General features: G+C 41.4%; 1 protein-coding gene across 5 annotated transcripts in view; it reads right to left on the bottom strand.

Moving 5' to 3' along the window:
- Window positions 1-17,809, bottom strand: part of Nalcn (sodium leak channel, non-selective) — a 313,879-nt gene that overhangs the window by 16,421 nt on the left and 279,649 nt on the right. For all 5 annotated transcript variants that reach the window (XM_047553611.1, XM_047553608.1, XM_047553613.1 and 2 more), the window contains 8 exons: window positions 16,590-16,696; window positions 10,663-10,783; window positions 10,479-10,577; window positions 4,785-4,878; window positions 4,172-4,278; window positions 3,896-3,970; window positions 3,048-3,167; window positions 106-174 (listed from right to left, as the gene is read on the bottom strand). In XM_047553611.1, the coding sequence (XP_047409567.1) occupies window positions 106-174; window positions 3,048-3,167; window positions 3,896-3,970; window positions 4,172-4,278; window positions 4,785-4,878; window positions 10,479-10,577; window positions 10,663-10,783; window positions 16,590-16,696 (792 nt within the window). The remainder of the gene's footprint in view (window positions 1-105; window positions 175-3,047; window positions 3,168-3,895; window positions 3,971-4,171; window positions 4,279-4,784; window positions 4,879-10,478; window positions 10,578-10,662; window positions 10,784-16,589; window positions 16,697-17,809) is intronic.

Raw genomic sequence — 17,809 nt, 5'->3', positions numbered from 1 at the left:
TCTCTGGGGTGCTGGGGAAAGAACGGAGGTCTGGCATGTGCCGGGCAGGTGTGCTACCACAGAGCCGTGCCCTGTCCCTTGCTAGATTCTTTGTGACCTACTCACATGTTTTCCACAGATGGAGAAAAACCTGAAGACAATCACGCACGCGCCCATCATGTAGGTATAGGCGTTCTGAGGTGGAAACAGAAGACAGCTCTCAGCGTTTGCACAAAAGATCTTGTTACAGCTCCGTTTTTTCATTTTAAGTCTTCTGTGAAGTCTACTGAATAATTAGTTTAATAGAAGATGAAAATTCTCATAAGAAATTTATCTGAAAAAAGGTGCCGAAAAGGTCATTACCACAACTCATGAATAAATATTAGATGTAACATCAAATCTCAAATGAAACTTTGGGTTCTGTTTCGCTCAGCTGAGTTTCACATTTCAATATATATTGTAGGTAAAACAGTGACCGGCTCTTTGGAGGACAGGGTGTGAGAGGAACACAGGGTAAATTGCGACATGAGGAAGTCGAGTGTGACATCAAAAAAAGGGTCCAGCAAAGAGGGAAGACTGATGTTGGAAAGATGATGGAAGGCACACTCTTCTCTCTGAAGACCAGCCACACGTTCACCAGTCCAAACTGACTTGGAGAAGCCTCCAGCTCAGAAACACACCCAGCTCTTCCTCCAAGGGTGTGAGGAGAGCAGGAGATGACTCCGCTTTATGACTAAGAAACCTGCGTCTGAGGAGCTGAGAGCCCGCTGGCTGCCACTGCAATAACAACCTTGACATTCAGCTGGTGCCAAAGCGTGACTGTTCTCCAGGAGGCTGCCCAGCCAAGTGACAACAGTCACAGATGGGCCCCTGGGAAGGGGGTCCAGTGAGAGTCCCAGGGAGACGCACGTCAAGGAATGTGCACATGGCATTTTTGGATGGTGTAGAAGGACTGCACCTTCCTTCCCAGCACTCCACTGCCAAATATGGCAGAGGGAGAGCACTCTCACGGGGCCAGAGGTTCCTGGACAGGAACAAAAGCAGAATAGGCAAGTTGGTCTTTGTGGCTCAGATTTTCCTCTCTGAGGACATCTGGGATTAGGGACTCTACTCCATTTTTTGGGGACTGACAAGCTTTTAGCTACACATCTGTCTAGAGAAAGAAAACCCATGGGCCTGGCTGCCTCTTCCTTCCATGCTAGCTCAGGGTCCACTGTAGGTATGTCTTTCTTTTGTTCTCAAATTAATGACCACCAGCAGCTTCTAGGAGGACGACTGGTGCTTTCTCTCCTGGACCACCCCACCTCACCATGCAGCTCCTTCTACCTCCGCACACATGGGCTCCCCTTCTTCCAGCTCCTTCACCCTCCATCACAGGCATGGCTGCCTAAAATGTTCTCCATCCTACAGGTGGAGCCGATCACCGCTCCCTCAGGATGCCGTCCAGGACCTCTCCGAAGAAGCCCCACCCCTGCTGTCCCAGGAACACAGGCTGTTCTTCCCACCAAGGCAGCACTGTGGTTCTCACTGAGCATGTGGCTCTCATTGAGCATGCGGTGACTATCTAGCTTTCTCGGGTATGAGGTCTAAAGGACAGCAACTGACATTTTTTCGCTCATTACCTTCTCCTTAAGCCTAGCACAGTGCCTGACACATTTGTGTGCTTAAAACCAGTGTTTGAAAAAAATAAATCCAGATGACTGAAGACTTAAGTTGTCCTTGATGCCAAAGGCACTCCCAGGCTTAAAAGAAGACACTCAGCGTGTTCACGAGCACAGCGATTTCATACTAAAGCAAGCCCTGCGTGATGTGTACAGGGGTTCTAAGTGTTATGGGTCTATCTTGGCATGCCCCTAATATTAAAGAGAGTGGGAGAATGGGGACAACTGATAATATTACTTACTGTTGGGATCAAGGAAAACCAAAAAAAACCACCTGAAGGTATTTATAGTAACACCTTATAGGTTGGTGCAGTCTTTTCAGTTTGAAAAAGCTTTGCATATATGATCTCATGTGATCTCCATAATGCCTTTATGGAATAAGTGGATTGTGAGGCTATACCGCTCCCCCAGCTCAGAGTCAGGAACAAAGGATCACCAAAGACAGAAAACTGAACGGACCCTAGAAATGGTGGGAGCTAACATATCCAGACCTGCCAGAACTGCGCTGCCTAATATGAGCACAACCAGCCATGTGGCTATTACACATGGGAAATGTGGACAGTTCAAATGAGGGTAAAATCCGTCAAGGTTTCATGCCAAGAAACAGGAGGTAACTGGTTTGATCGATGCTGCTATGTTGCTTACATGCTGAACGATGACATTTTGTATATGGGATCTGAGTAGGTTAGAAGATACTAACCTCTAGTCATCTGTTTCCTTTTCACTTTCTTCTAGAAAAATTTAAATGACACCTGTGCCCACATTTTATTCCCACTGGACAACATGGCTCCAGATCATGGTCAAGTATACCCATAACTGTAGATTTTGAGCTGAAACTCAGACTGAATGAAAGGTGAAAGCATTTTGAGCAAATAATGAGGGCCTGGGTGTAGACATGGGAATGGGGTGCTTTAGAGAAATGTCTGGGAGGGAATACGGCCGTGGAGGTCCCTGTGAATCATAATGCAAAACGTTGCTTCTAGCCGAGTGGCTTGGAGGCCACACTTGGGCTCGGAATACAGGGTCCAAGGCTTCCAATACCAGCTGTGTGAATTTGGACAGGTCCCTTAATTTCTGGTCAATTTCCCTTGCTCCCTCCCTTTGCTGGACCCTTTGGTAAAATGAAGCGTTCAATGAAGAGTCCCTTCAGTCTTTCCTTCTGGCTTGCACACTCCAGGACTTTGAGGGGCTGAGTTCTGCCCATGTGAAGAGTGTGGGTGGGTGTGCACATGCATCTGTGTGTTTGTGTGTGCAAGCACATCTGAGGGCCAATCATGACCAAAGTTGGATTGTAGGGCAGTTAACCTAACACCTGAGAGTGGATGACATGGAGCCAAGAGAGACAGGAAACGGGCCTGACCTCAGCTGACCTGGAAGTACCAGCTCAAAGCCTAAGAGTGCACCTACCAGGAGCGCGAAGTGAAGCACCACCCACACCACCCCGAGGGACGTCACCAGGAGGTCGTATCGATTTCTTCTGCTTTGCCAGAAGCCTGCAGGTGACATGGCTATGATCTTCATAGTAACCTGGAGAAAAACAGCAAGAAGAATAAGCACAGGGTGAGTGTTTGGCCCAAATTTAACTCTAGTCACTTGAGTCACGTTACATCTTTTAAAGATTTAGTAAACTAAAAGTTAATTACTAAGATATACATTTTTACTTTTAAAGCTAAGTAGCTTACAAATCTATATTCTCCACGCTCTTTTCTCCTTGTTTGGTGATTCATTCTGATAGCAGAACATTTTTCTTTCTCAAGTAAAAGACTACAGATTTTCAAAAGCACCAGCCAGTGCAGGGTGCATGAAAACCTGCCTGGCTTTCAAGACCATAGATGGCACTGGAAAGCCATCGTGTATGGACCACGTGTTAAAAAAACCCTGGCTGGGCCCAGCGTTTCCTTTGCCACCACACTGTAATTTGAAGCCTTGGATCACAGTGGCTTGTGTGGTTAGCTCTACATAGTTGAGCTCATGAAGCTGGTCAGACAAACATCCAGACCCAACGAGCAAGAGCAGCGTTTCTGCAGTGAGAGAGACTGGGACTCTGCAGAGAAGTCTTGGTTCAAGTTAAGCGGAACAGCCAGAAGAGGAGATACCCCAAGACCACGCTCCCCCAGCCACCAGCCCCGCTGTCCCCAGAACCTTCAAAGGCGATGAGACATAGAGCCAAGGGTCAGTGCCATCAAAGGGGAACACTGGTTTACTTTAGAACTGCACAGGGCTCCCCCTGGACCCAGCTGACTCGTTACTGTTACCTCTAGCACAAAGATGAAGGTGAACACAACCGACATTGTTGCCAAAGGGACGGTCACGGGGTCCTCGACGTCCCACTGCAACAGGAAGAGCACACAGGTCATTGCCACATCCACTGGATGCTGAGTCCTTCCTCGACTGCCCATTTTGACATGACTGTGAAGCTTAATGTTTTACTAAAGGGCAGAAACAGCAAATGACTGTGGCAGCTTTGACATCCCTGGATGTTCCAGTGAATACAGAATTCCCTCCCACCGCCTCAAGGTGAACCCAAGTACCTTGACAGACAGCAGCACGGATTGGGCCAGAACAAGTAACGCAATTGTCCGCTTAAAAAACGGGTGCTGGGTTATGTCGTACATTTTAGCTCTAAAACCATCATTATCTGGAAAAGAAAGGTTTAGGCAAGGGCCCTTTAGACGGGGGTCACATTTACCTTCTTGCTTTCGTCTTCTTTAATGCTCACTTTAAAACCCATCACATCCCCCCACCTCCCGTTCAGCCTACTGTGAAGCGGTTTGCAGGAACGGCTGGCTCCCAGTATTTAAAATGACAGTGCATGACACGGTCCGTATTGGAAGGAGAAGCACATCATTCAATTTCTGTCAGTTTAATACACTTCGCTCATACTTTTTAAAGGCAAGCACAAATGTATTTTATTTAAAAATCATTTTTCATTAAGGCTTATTCTGAGAACACTGAAGCACAGCCTTTGGGTGGTTGATTTTAATAGCCTTACAGAGAGTTCAGTAGTTTGGAGCCTGTTTCTGTATTAACTTATGCACAACCTCCCAGTGGCCTCACAATTATTATTTTAATTTAAATCTGAGACTCCTGGGGAATCATGAACACTAGCGCCCAACATGAATAAAATCAGAGCATCTTTGATACCCGGGCGAGGTGGGAGATGAAGCGGCTGCGCGATCTTCAGTCTGCTCTTGAGATCTTCCCATCTCCTCTGATCTACCGTCAGCAGAGCCGTCCCCTTGACAAACAAAGAAAGCAGCCAAAGGAAAAGGGAAAGAACGTTGCTGATGGGGTGGTTTTACAAACAGGGCCGGCGCGGGGGCTTACAAGAAAGATATTCTTCAAGTTCCGAGGTGGTTAGAGAAACAGAATTCTCAGTCTGCCTTGAGAACAGGCCCCAAAGGATGCTGAGCCCCTTCAGAGAGTAAGCAGCAGCCTTCAGTCATTACCTTTGACGGGTAATGTTCGGGTCTGGGAAACTTTTATGAAGGTTTTCTACAAGGTTACATTTTGAAAAAAGGGATACTAATCAATATTGGTTAGTTTCATTTCACGGGGCAAAATTCCAGTTTGCCAACGCTGCTGCTGCTAGTAAAGGGTATTTTTTTTTTTAAACATTCTGATATGTGCAATTGCAGAACAATTTTTAAGAGATGAAACCACAGAATTTGCTTCTTTAAAAAATCAGTGCTGTGGAAACTTACTAAATGGGATCAGATATTCTGTATTACATATAGAATATTTGATTAAAACACACATGAACAGTATTGTTATACACACAGCAGAGGTATAATTTAAGAAATTGGGGGAAAAATACCCAACCTCACGTCCATCTTCACTTTCTTCCTAGAGTTAATGATGGTCTTTCCAGGGTCCACCTCTTCACAAGGTTTTCAGAATTTTGGGCTTTTGTGTATGTATTCATTTTAAAATTTAAAGTCAATATGCGTGCATATTTATGCAGTTTGCCTTTATCTTCATTTATTGTATATTTTCCATACAACTAGATTCTTAGATCTAATTGGTTCATTTTAACTGGTCATATAGTGGTCCCCTGCATGAATATATCAGAAGTTATTCATTGTAGGTTTATGGACTATATAATCAATGCTACAGATAACACATAGGTACTGATTCACTGTGAATGTTGGCATTGTAAATGTCTAAAAGAATTGCTGGTATTCGGGAATTGAAGCATTATCACATTGATCAGATATTTCAAGTTGTTATTCAAAGAGCAATAGCCCCAAATCCTTTCTCATCAGTAATAGATTTGCTCTCATTTCCTTATATTCTTGCCAATATTTGACATTATTAGAAATTTTAATTTGGTCATTTCGATGGATATAAAATACATCTAATTCGGTTTTAATACTAATGAGATGAAGCATTTTTTGTATACAAATTGTGATTCTTTCATCTTCCTGTGTGAATTGTCCATTCATATTCTTTATTAATTTTTGTATTTTATTATTTCTAATGTTTTATAGAAATTCTTTGTATATTATGTTGACAGTTTGGATATGAAGTGTCCCCCAAGAGCTCCTGTGTTAATGCAGGAATATTCAGAGGTGAAATGATTGGTGAGAGTCCCAATCTAATCAGTTCATCCTAGTTTGACAGGGTAGTAACCATCGGCAGGAGGGGTATGGCTGGTGGAGGTGGGTACTGGGGTTGTGTCTGGAAGGGTTGGTTCTGCTTCAGCCCCTTCTCCTCCACCTCACGCTCTGCCTCCTGACTGACATGAATGGAACAGTACTTCTCCACCAAGCCCTTCTGCCATGATTTCTCTCTCACCTCAGGCCCAGGGCAGTGGAACTAGCCTACCATAGACTACGCCTCTGAAACCATAAGCCAAAATAAACATTTCCCCCTCTAAGTTGTTCTGCTGGGTATTTTGGTCAGAGCAACAAAAAGTTGACTAACCTAGTTATGTATCATAAATAATCCAAATAGATTCTTTACATATTATGGATCTCTTAGTCAGTTATGTGAGGTGTACATACAGTATTTTCTCAGTCTCAGTTTGCATTTTATTTTGCTGATAGTGTCTTTTGTCATTCAGAACTTTTTAATTTTAATGTAATCCAATGTATAAATTTTTTTCTTGATAGCTCTTACTTTGTGGCTATTGTCAAAAAAACAACTATGCCAGGGTCAAATATAAATGCTTACATGGATTAAAAATGGCTCGAAATTTGCTTATCTTACCTAGATCTTTAATTTTTCTGAAATTATTTTAGAGGGTTCCGTGGGGTGGAGAGCTCAGGGTAGCTTCTTACGTAGAAGCAGTGGGAGTCCCCAGCATGAGGATTGTTGGTCCCCTGCCCCTAGGCTGATTGGCGGCATGGCTTCAGTTCCGTACAGGGGTGAACCTCGATCACTGCACCAGCACCCCCTGTCGTCATTCCTATGGTTTGCTCACTTTCCTTCTCCGTGTTTTGGTTCTTGCTCAACCTTCTTGGAGGCTTTCTGACTTAATTTTCTTCAAGAACAAGTTTTTGTATTCTTGGACTTCATAGAAACTATTGAAGTTTTTATATCATTAATTTCTGTTATAATCTTTGTGACCTCATTTCTCCTACTCTCTTCGATTTCACCTTGAATTACTATAATTTGTTGATTTAGGTACTTGACGTATGAATATTTAAACTCTGACTTTTTCTATAATGTATACACTTAAAGTGATAACTTTCTCTCTCCTGATTTATCTCTACCTTGTGTGTTTTATTTATTTATTTTTTGTAGCAGGGACTGAATACAGGGCTACTTAAACACCGAGCCACATCCTCAGTCCTTTTTTATTTTTTATTTTCAGACAAGGTCTCACTAAGCTGCTGAGGATGGCTTTGAACTTGCGATCCTCCTGCCTCAGCTTCCCTATCTATGAAGGTATGGGCCACCATTCCTGGCCCTTGCATGTTTTTAGGTATTTAAAGTAATTTATTTCTAAATGTTCCATAATTTTCTACTATGATTTATTTTTTAACTCATAAAGACATTGGGATATTGTCCTAGTAGTTCCAATTTGTGAGGGTTTTGTTTTTATGACTATTTTGTTATTACAGAGAACATATACTACACATTATCTGTTCTTTGGTACTTATGGGTAACTGGACTTCTAAAGGTTCCATTTTGTATTTGAAAATAATGTATATTCTCAAATTTTGGGGATCAAGGTTCTTTTTATTTCCATCAAGTAAACTATTTTTAATTGTGTCAAACCTCATATGTCCTTTGTCTGATTTATGAGTTTCCTAGAGAACTATGTTAATATCTTTTATTATGCTTTCGGATTTGCCAGCTTCTTTTTATAACTTGGTTAGCTTTTTGCTTTATATGTTTTGAGATGCAAGAGTTCTGTATCTTTCTGATAATTAGTTTCTTCTGTCATTATTTAATTATCCCTCTTATTCCTGATCATAGTATTTAAGTGGTTTTTTTTTTCTGATATTGCATCGCTGAACCACTTTTCTCATTAATTGCAAACAAATACTTGTTCTCTAGACAACCATAGATTTTAGTATTATTCCTTTGTTGATAAAAACATCTGATTTTGGAAAAGTGAAATTTCAAAGATATCCACAAGAATAACAAACAGGGAGGTATCATCTGGCCATTAATATATAAGAATCTATGATAAAGTTTATTATTGTCAAAATAAGTGTATTAAATGCATGGCTCAATGTATGGAAATAAGAAATAAAAGCATATTACTGGAATACACTCAGAGCTTTGTAAAGGCACTACCATTTTCTAGGGAAGATCTATTTTTGTATAAATTCCAAACTCTGAAAATATTGCCCCCAAAGCTTGTCATGTCCCCATTTCTGGCTCTCTGTTCAGAACCTATTTATGTACCTTCTGTGTGATTGTTAAGATGTGTGCTCCATGAAGGTGGAAATTTCTCTGTGTTTTCAATTCATTTTAGGATGCTAGGTTTTCAGTGCCCAGCAGCGTCTACCACCCAATACAAGCTCAAATAAATCTGGTGAATGACTGAATAATAAATGAGTTAAATGCTGTTAAGTAACCACTTAGGTGCTACCGTCTAAAAATCTTGCAGAAAAGATTCGCGTAAATTAGAAATTTCTATCTCGAGGTGACTAGACAAGATTGTAATGTCCAGTAAAATGATTTCTTCTAAAATCCCCCTTTCCCTCAGCACTCCTTTGGCCTGATATAGCACTCTCCAGAAGGCGGCCACCTCCTGCTTCTTTCAGAGCACAAAGAGCAGTGGTGGAAGTGGATCTGCCTGATAATTCTGCTTGCACACACCCATTTCTCAATTTCTCAAGTTTGAGACTTGCATTAATTATACATTTGTTTTCAGTGAATGCATATCTTGTGTTGTTCCGTCTACATTGCTGAATTGTGAGCTGCCACAGAATTAATTCTGCAGTCAGGAGTCTGCTCAGGGCTCATGCGTTGTTTGGAGCTCTTGGTGCCCACACTGTCCTGCTAATGGACTGATTCGCTTCAGCTCACATTCTGGAATTCCCAGGGTCTGCTCCATCACAAGGCTCAAAGAGATCCCTCTTCCTCTTTCTACTTGGTATAAAACCATAGGGCTTAGAGAAACTCATTTATAAACATGTTAGGAAGTAAGATAGAGGGGCCAGGTGCCCCGAGCAGGACTGTTCTTTCTAACTTTAAGAGTTCACGTTTCTTTAGGTCAGAGTAGTATTAGGGCCCAAAGGAGGGATTTTTAAATGGCACCCTTTGAAAGTCTGAATGAAGGGACTTACTCATTAAGCACACATCAAAGGTGCAATTGACTAAGTAACTGGTTCCCTGCGTATTAAGCCTGGGGACACTGAATGATAGAGTCCCAGGTGTAGCTACACAAACCAAAGGGCTCTGATGTGTATGCATGGGATTCAGTCCTAGCCATGAAAGACATGGAACAGCACCGTGCTTTGTAGGCAAATCTAGCTTTGGGGGAGGGGTTTTTATGCTTTTGCATTTGAATAACCACAGACTGCAGTAATGGGTATCAAATCTGAATTCTGGTCCCAACTTTCTACTCTCTATAAATCCCAAAGTTACTGGTTTTCCTTGTACCATGCATGGGAATTGTGAGTACTGATAGTGGTATGTATGAAATCTCGGTGTATAGGAAGTGCTCAAAAATGGGTGTATTTTAATTAGTGTGATTCCAAAGACAGTTTCTTCCACAGTAGAAAGCTCATCAGCCATGCTTAGAAGAACCAGCTCCTCTCCCCAGAGTGCTAACAGAATGTTCTTCCCATACTCATTTATTGATAGGAAACTACATTGCTGTTTTCCCATTTGTGAGTCTTGTACTGATCATTAGAGCTGTTGTGAACTCAGCATGCTACCCGGGGTTCATGAAGTATGTAAAGTTTACATGAAATTAGAAAATCTTCTTTATGTTCTATGAAGTAGAATTTAAAAATTTGCACGGTACCTCCCTAGTCCATCAGAATTCTGAGTCTGCCCACTGAGTGACAAAGGAGACTGCAATTTACATTTTGTGAAATGATATTACCTGCAATCAGTGCCTCGCTTTCAGCTACTGTATTTTAATAACTTGCTGCACATCCTTTCAATCTGAACAATAGGAGATACACTTCTCAGTTGTGGGGGAATTAATGACACTGTTACCAAGAGGGTAAATTTAGCAAGAGAATTGTACTTCTAAATAACGTGCCTGAAAGGCAGCGACGAGGTACTTTGTAAAATAGTTATACAGATTATTTACACCAGACACATTACAGTTTAATGCTACTTCATGCTATGCCGGGGGAGGGGAGACAGTTCAAAGTGGGAAACAAGGAAAGAAAAAGCCCATGGTAGTAAACCAAGGAATCTTACCTTGTTTTCATTAAAATTAGCAATAACTACTCCAACAAAAAGTGTCAGTCCAATCATGCAACCCAGGAAAACGAAAACATGAATATAGATTCCATGGATCTGCATAAATGAAAAATATGGTTATTCATCAGAGCAAATCAAAGCCGCTCTGGAAGTGTTCAAGAGATTTGATGTGCTTGCTTACCGGCCCCACGCGATGAATAATAACATCCCTCACTTCCACCCAGCCTTTCAAGGACAGAACTTCAAACAATGCCAACATAGCATTCCCCACGTTGTCGAAATTAAAGTTCCGAGGATTTGCCCTGTGATTCAGAAAGAGGAATGGTCTGTGAAATTCCAAGGAGGAAATAGCATTTTACGTCAAACGCCTACAGCCCTTTCCAATCTTGAGTGCAGCTTTGGGGAAGATTGGGGGTACCTGGCATTCACTTGCTGTCCTTATGTGTTGTTTTGTGTTAACAACTTATTATCACATTCATCAGGTGTCCAAAATTTGAAGCAAAGGGCACAATAGCTCTAGATCCAGCCTCAAGTTCAAGACCCTGCTGCCTCATCCTGATGACACTAAAGAACTCACTGGAAATGGGATTTTATATATTTGCACAAAGAGGCATTGGACTCTGGTTGTGAAGTTTAAGGGTTTTATCATTGAAAACTCTAAAGGTGCTCAGGAGGCTGAGGCAGGAAGATGGAGAGTTCAAAGCCAGCCTCAGCAACTGCGTGGTGCTAAGCACCTCAGTGAGACCCTGTATCTAAATAGAATACAAAAGAAGACTGGTGGGGGGATGGGACTCAGTGGTCAAGTGCCCCTAACTTCAATCCCTGGTACCAAAAAGCAAAAAAAAAAAAAAAAAGAAAGAAAGAAAAAGAAAAAAGAAAACTCTAAAGGCATAACTTACAATTGGCTCTGTTAAAAGAAAGTGTAAGAAGAGCAGAATTTGGTTATTTCATCGCACTTTGTGTCATCCATCCTAAAGTACTGAGGCACTGAGAGGTTGCTGATGCCACAGGTTGTGGGCTGTGTGCATGCTTCACACACTCTAGGATCAGGTCCTCTCGCTCACTCTGGAAGTCTCAGGAGACCTTCCTGTGAGGCTCCTTCACCATCTGCGCTCTATACCTGCAGTGGATTCCTGATTCCCCAAATACTTCGGCCACATTATTATTTATTTTTTGGGGGGGAAAGGATATCTCCTTCCTTATTGTTTTTTTGATACAAATTATACCTTTTCCCTTCTTAATTACAAAAGCGATCCTTTCTACTATACTGCATCTACTTTCATTGCTGTGGGTTTTAGCTAACTTTTGTTGTGGGGGTTAACAGAAGAAACATTTAATCTTTTCCTATTCCTTGTTATTAGAGGCTCTTTGAAATGAAGGTTTCAACGACTGCATACTTGAAAACTAGGGACTCTCACAACCCTTGCTGGATGTGAATTTGATGACAAATGGGACTCTGGACTGCTGAGTTGGGAAGGTCTCCTGGAGGCTATCTACATTACAATCTTAATCACTTTCCCTACTTTTTCATTTATCAGAATTGAACCCTCATGAAAGGTAGTACTCTGGGGGGAATCTGCTTCAGATTTTCTTACCATCTTTTATGTTTTTTAAACTATAGAGACAATGATGAGATTTGCCTTTATAAGTTTTTTTTTTTTTTTTTTTTTTTTTAAAGAATACTGAATAGATGGGTGTCTAGTAACAAAGCATAAAACAAAAGTGACTGGCTCCTTCAGGGTTTAAAGGGCAGAGACATTTTCTACATAATGCAAAAGCTTCACTCAGAAATTCACATTTTGGACTTCCAATTTATATTTTTTTCTGCATGAAAGTACAAATAAATTCTTTTGAATTTTTCCAACAACCTTTCAGGGGTTGGGGGAGGCTTCAATTAAATTCAATGTCTTTTATAGTAGACAAAAGTTGTAATGACTCTACAGATGCTGCGGTTTGCTTGAATAAGGACTTTTTAAAACCAAGTGAGCCGATTCTCAGATCTGATGTTGAACTTTCTTACTCATCTGTTTCCTTTATGTAAAAAGTGCTTTTTCAGCTAAATTTGTAGCAACTTAAAACTCTTTCATGTGGCACATACTTTAGAGTTAGAAAATGTTGAAAATACACTTTTAGGCTAACCCATGAAAAACAAAATGTAGTATCATAGACTTAAATAATTGAAAGAATATATCATATTTTTAAAAAAGACTTCTTCAGTTTTAATTATATAAACCATTTATTTGTGCTTTGTTTATGCTAGCAAAATTGGAAAGTTGTGTCTCACCTATAATAACTAGAGACGAATTAAATAGATCCTAACCCTAATCCTTACTGTTGTCTTCCCTGTTACCCTTCCTTGAATTGGAAGGCTGTTTGAATATTATCTTTCCTGTTATTTTAAAAAAAGAGTATAATCTGACCTATCCAATCAAAAAAAAACTAAGACATTGGTTCTGACCTCAAAATCTGGTCAATCTTTGGATCTCCCAGGGGACTGGGCTCCTAAATCACAATAAAGGGAGCCAGTCAGTCACTCCTCCTCTGGAGAAGATGGTCCCTTGGGGAAGGTGACCCACCCTCTGCTTTTGGACATGGATATGGACATGGACATGGATATGGAAACTCAGGGAACAACACTGTCCAAAATGGTATCCTGTGTCTTCTGCATTCCAGCTGTCTTTCCCAAAGAAATCAGCAACAGTTTGTGCTTCTAAGACTGCACCAACTTCCCTTTTGCTTTGAGCTTTAGCAGTAGAGCTCCTTCAGCTAGCAGCACCTAAACTTGGCCTCAGCCTTCCTTCCCACCTGCCCTTGACCTTCTTTCTTCCTGCCTAATTCCTACTTCTTGTCCTTTAAAAGTTAGCCAAGGTGGGCTGGGGGCGTGGCTGAGTGGCAGCCAGTTTGCCTAGCATGTTTGCCTAGGTCTTGGATTCAATCTTCAACGCCTCCCACAAAGAAAGCTCACCATACTTCTCTCTGCCTGGTCCTACATACTCTGGGCGAGGACCTTCTCCTGAGTGAGTGCAGATCACTGCACTTTTGTCTTTCTGCAGGTTATCAGAGTCTGATATCCCATGAAATTAAGAAACCTAAGTCTTGAGAACCCTCCCTCCTTGAACACATTTCTGTTCTCTAGATTTCAAGCTTGTAAGGGGCACGGGCGGTAACTTATCCATGGCTGAATCATGGCAAGTGCAAAGTCTGACGGATTCTCAGCACTCCATAAGTACATTATTATCAAACCAAGCGCTTTGTTGTTTTTGTTCTCATTCAGGCCATTTTCCTATGTGTCAACCTCTGCTTAAAATAAAACACACGGTCTTTACAATATGTGATGTGTTTAATCCTTTTAAATCTGAGGCAATTTTTATCTCAAGTCTGATTCAGAAGAAAATGAATTTATTCATATGAAGAGAGAATATAGAAACCAGACCATCTCCTGAATTAGACTGTGCATATTTATGTCCTAATTATAATTACTGAAGCCTTCCTCCAGGCCTATTCCCAGATATGAGTTATTTTCTTAATCATAATTTAGCCAATATAAAATTTAAAAAAATCTTTTTATAGCTTCTAACTCTAGATTAGATTACTAAAAAAAGAAAAATGTAAAAAAAAAATTATGGTTACAACTGACATTTTTTAGGGCAAAGATTTTTATTTCATTACAACTAATCCAAATCACAATTTCTTGGAAAAATGGACAAAAGCAATTGTGATGATGCTTGAGGGACATTCCTCTATTGGCTTATGCTTTTAAAATGTCATTGAACTTGAAACCATTAATAATGACTTACATAAAATGTTGCATTTTGGTTAAATTTGATTTTTAAGATGACTCGTAACTGGTTTTATGGGACAGATTGAACACTACGGGGTATGATCGGGGGCAGGTTTGCTTTTCTCTGTACGCTGTGTTTCAGCTTCTCTTTTGACATCTTGGAAGGTCACTTTTGGCCATAAGATCAGTCATCTTTTAAGCTGACCTTAAAAGATCAGGGTCCTCCTCCACTGGTGTGGTTTTCAAATACAAAGTAACCAACCCAGAGTCCACACCCCAACTGCCTCCTTTGCTGAGTTTTCACCTCTAGAGCACGATCCACTTGTCCTAACCACCCCAGGGCCAGGTACCAGCCGGCTGGGGACAGCCCCTCTGTCCCGGAGCCTCCTGAAATGAGTCAAGCTAGCCAATCCTAAGCCACTTGCCTGGCCTCCCTCTTCCTCCCCACGAAACTGTGGTACAGGTTTCCCGCAGTTCTCTGTCTCCCCCTGCCTCCTGACCAACACTGGCGCTTCCCTGTGCCCTGGGAACTGTGAGTAACAAACTCCTTTCCAATGGCAGTGCCCCCTGACCTCTTGGTCTACTCCACCTCCCTCCAGTTTTCTATGAACACACTGTTGTTTAAAACAAGGGCACCATTGCGCCTTTCCTGCAGAGAGTGCACAGCCTCTCGGGCTTCCTGGCTCTGCTCCCGAACACAGACCTCAGGCCTCTTTGGCTGGGGATGCCCCTCGGCAGCAGGGTTCCTTTTAAGGTGACTCAGATCTGGTGGCCTAGGTGATGACTACATGGCCTTCCAGAAAAACTAGATAACCCTGCTCTGCAAGGAGATGAAGAGCAGCTTGCCCACCCAGCCTCTCCCTGGTCTGGCCACGCTCAGCCTTAACGTCCTCCTTCAGGACCTCCCTCAGCCAGGAAAGGCAGCACCTGGACCTTTCCCCAGGGTCAAGGGCAGGGGCCCCACAGTGCTCTATTCCTGACCTCGTACACTTCCAGGAAGTTCTCCATGGAAGCAGAGTTCTCTGTCACATAACTAGAGCTGGGTGGTGGACTTAGAAAATGTTTTAGTCATTTTTGCTGGATTGGTCTACTCACTCTCTTTAGAACACGAGGATGCTTTATCCCCTATTGGACTCAGCTTGGCGGTTTCAGTCCAAATCCCACAACAGCAGGGAAAAGAATCCCAGTTTGTGTTCTGATATAAATAAGTTATTTACGGTCTGACAAATTTTTATCTCACAAAATACACTTTGTACGCTTTAATTTTTATTTTAATGCAAATTAGACTGCCTTCCTAGTGCACACTGGAATGAGGATATCCCTGTGGGTTATATTTCTCTATATTCCTGCTCAAGCCCTACACATTCAAAATTAATCTTTTTTCACAGTTCTTGGGTATTTAAAAAATAAAACCCCAATATAAATTATATTGAATTGTTTATAAATGTGAATTTCATAGTGGCAAAATGCCACAGTGAGGTAACAATGAGTCCCAGGCTACAGCTGGGTGAAATGCTATTCCTCTTAAAGAGTTTTGACATTTAGAGGACATCGGTTGTGATAAGAGCAGAGTTCCTGTGGTTCACTCCTTATTCCAAGAGATAAGAAAAGAAATTAAAAAAAATAAGTGAGTGGACAAAGGCTGTTAATAAAACACTCGGTTCATCAACAAAGCAGAGTGACTGCATTCACAATTATTAGTAAGATGGAGGAGAAAGAAGGTGCTCAGTACTTCCAGAAGTTGCTTGGTACTTAATGCCAGAAGGTGCTCGGAACTTCCTGCTTTGATGTAAATGCTTTGAAAACTTTGTTTTCGAGAAAAACAAATTTTAAAGAGAGAATTAGATATAACCAACTTTGTTACTGATTATTTCTCTCCAGTGTTTCAATCATGGAAATCCGTCAGTATAAGTGGGTTTTAAAATTGAAACGGCTTTATGATTTTGGGTTCTCACAAGTGTTAAAAGGACATTAGATCCTCCCTTAAAGATTTAAACTCAGAATGAATTTAGCTTTAATGCGATAGAAAATCTTTGCTTTTAAGCCCCATTTATTTTTAAAACCATTTGAATCCAGATACGTACTTTAAAAGTATTGGAAAAATACTAAGGCAGTTTTTTATTAGTTTCATAGAGCAACATGGAAATCAATGTATCACTTGTTCTCTTATTAATCTTAGTTTGTATCCTGTTATAATCCAGAGCTTCGCACTATATTACATAAAATCACCTTAACATCTCTAGCAGAGTGACTTTTAGTTTCATGGCATATTATACAGATTTAAGTCCTTATACCAAGAAACATAGCCATTTTTCTGATATGCTTACCAAACACGGGGTACCCAAAATCCAGGTTTCTTCTCTCCAGGTCTTAATTTTAAATTTAAGTTCTTGGACACACTTACATTAATTCTGAATATGCCGTTACAATCTTCCTGAAGCGGGAAAGACAAAGGAGGTAGGGGAATCTGGTGAGACAGAGAACTCAGAAAAGATAAGAGACAGGAAACTTTTTCTTACATAGGACAGCAAAGGTCTTTATCCAACCGCAGTGGTGAGGACAGCTATCCAGAAAACAGTAACGAAGACCATGGAGAGAGGCAGGGGAAAGGGATGCTGAACCTATTATCAACTGGGCAAAGGATCTGACCAGTCATTTCTCTGGGGAAGATCTACAGTAAGCACATGAAAAGAGGCTCAGTATCTTCAGCCACCAGGGACACGCAGGTCAATGCCAACGTGAGAAGCTTTTTTACACACACGAAGGAGCCTCTCAAAAGAAAGTCAAATAACAGCCATGCTGGAAGGCTGTGGAGAAATGGGAATCCTCAGACCTGGAACCCCACACACCATCGAGGAGAGAGGCAGAATGGCGTGGCCCCTTTGGAGAACAGTCTGGAAGTTTCTCAGACAACAAAGCATGGAGTTACTATATGCTATGGTTTGGACATGGTTTGACTATGTTCCCTAGGGTTATGTGCGGGCAGCCTGGCCCAGGATGTGGGAGGTGGGGGAACCTGGAAGTGAGCTGAGTGGGAGTGCTGTTCTTGGAAGGGTCCTAAGAGAAGTGAGTCTCTTAAGAGTCAGTTCTGTGAGAAAGTGTTTATTAGAAGAGCAAAACTGTCCCTTCCCTGGTCTTTGGGTTCCTGTCTCATCTTATAATCTCTCCTCTTGCCCATACTCCCATACTTATTGGAGGTTAAACAGATGGGGTCATCCAATCTTGGACTTTCAGTCACCCAAACTATAAGCTAACCACCTCTTTTCATTATAAAATACCCAGCCTCAGGTATTTTGTTACAGTAATGGAAATAAGACTATTGTATCATATAACCTAATAATTCTACTCTAGGTATTTATGTACCCAAGAGAAATGAAAAATGTATTTCTACACAGAAACTTGTACCTGAATGTTTACATTGGCAATTTTCATAATAGCTAAAAGGTGGAACCAACTCAAGTGTCCATCACTGGAAAAATAAACAAAATGGCATATTCATACAGTGGAATATTATTTAGCAGCAGAAAGGGATAAAGTACAGGTACAT

Source organism: Sciurus carolinensis, chromosome 5 (assembly GCF_902686445.1).
Source record: "Sciurus carolinensis chromosome 5, mSciCar1.2, whole genome shotgun sequence".
NCBI lineage: Eukaryota > Metazoa > Chordata > Mammalia > Rodentia > Sciuridae > Sciurus > Sciurus carolinensis.
Note: the sequence above shows the minus strand (reverse complement) of the source record. Positions and strands in the feature narration are given on the sequence as shown.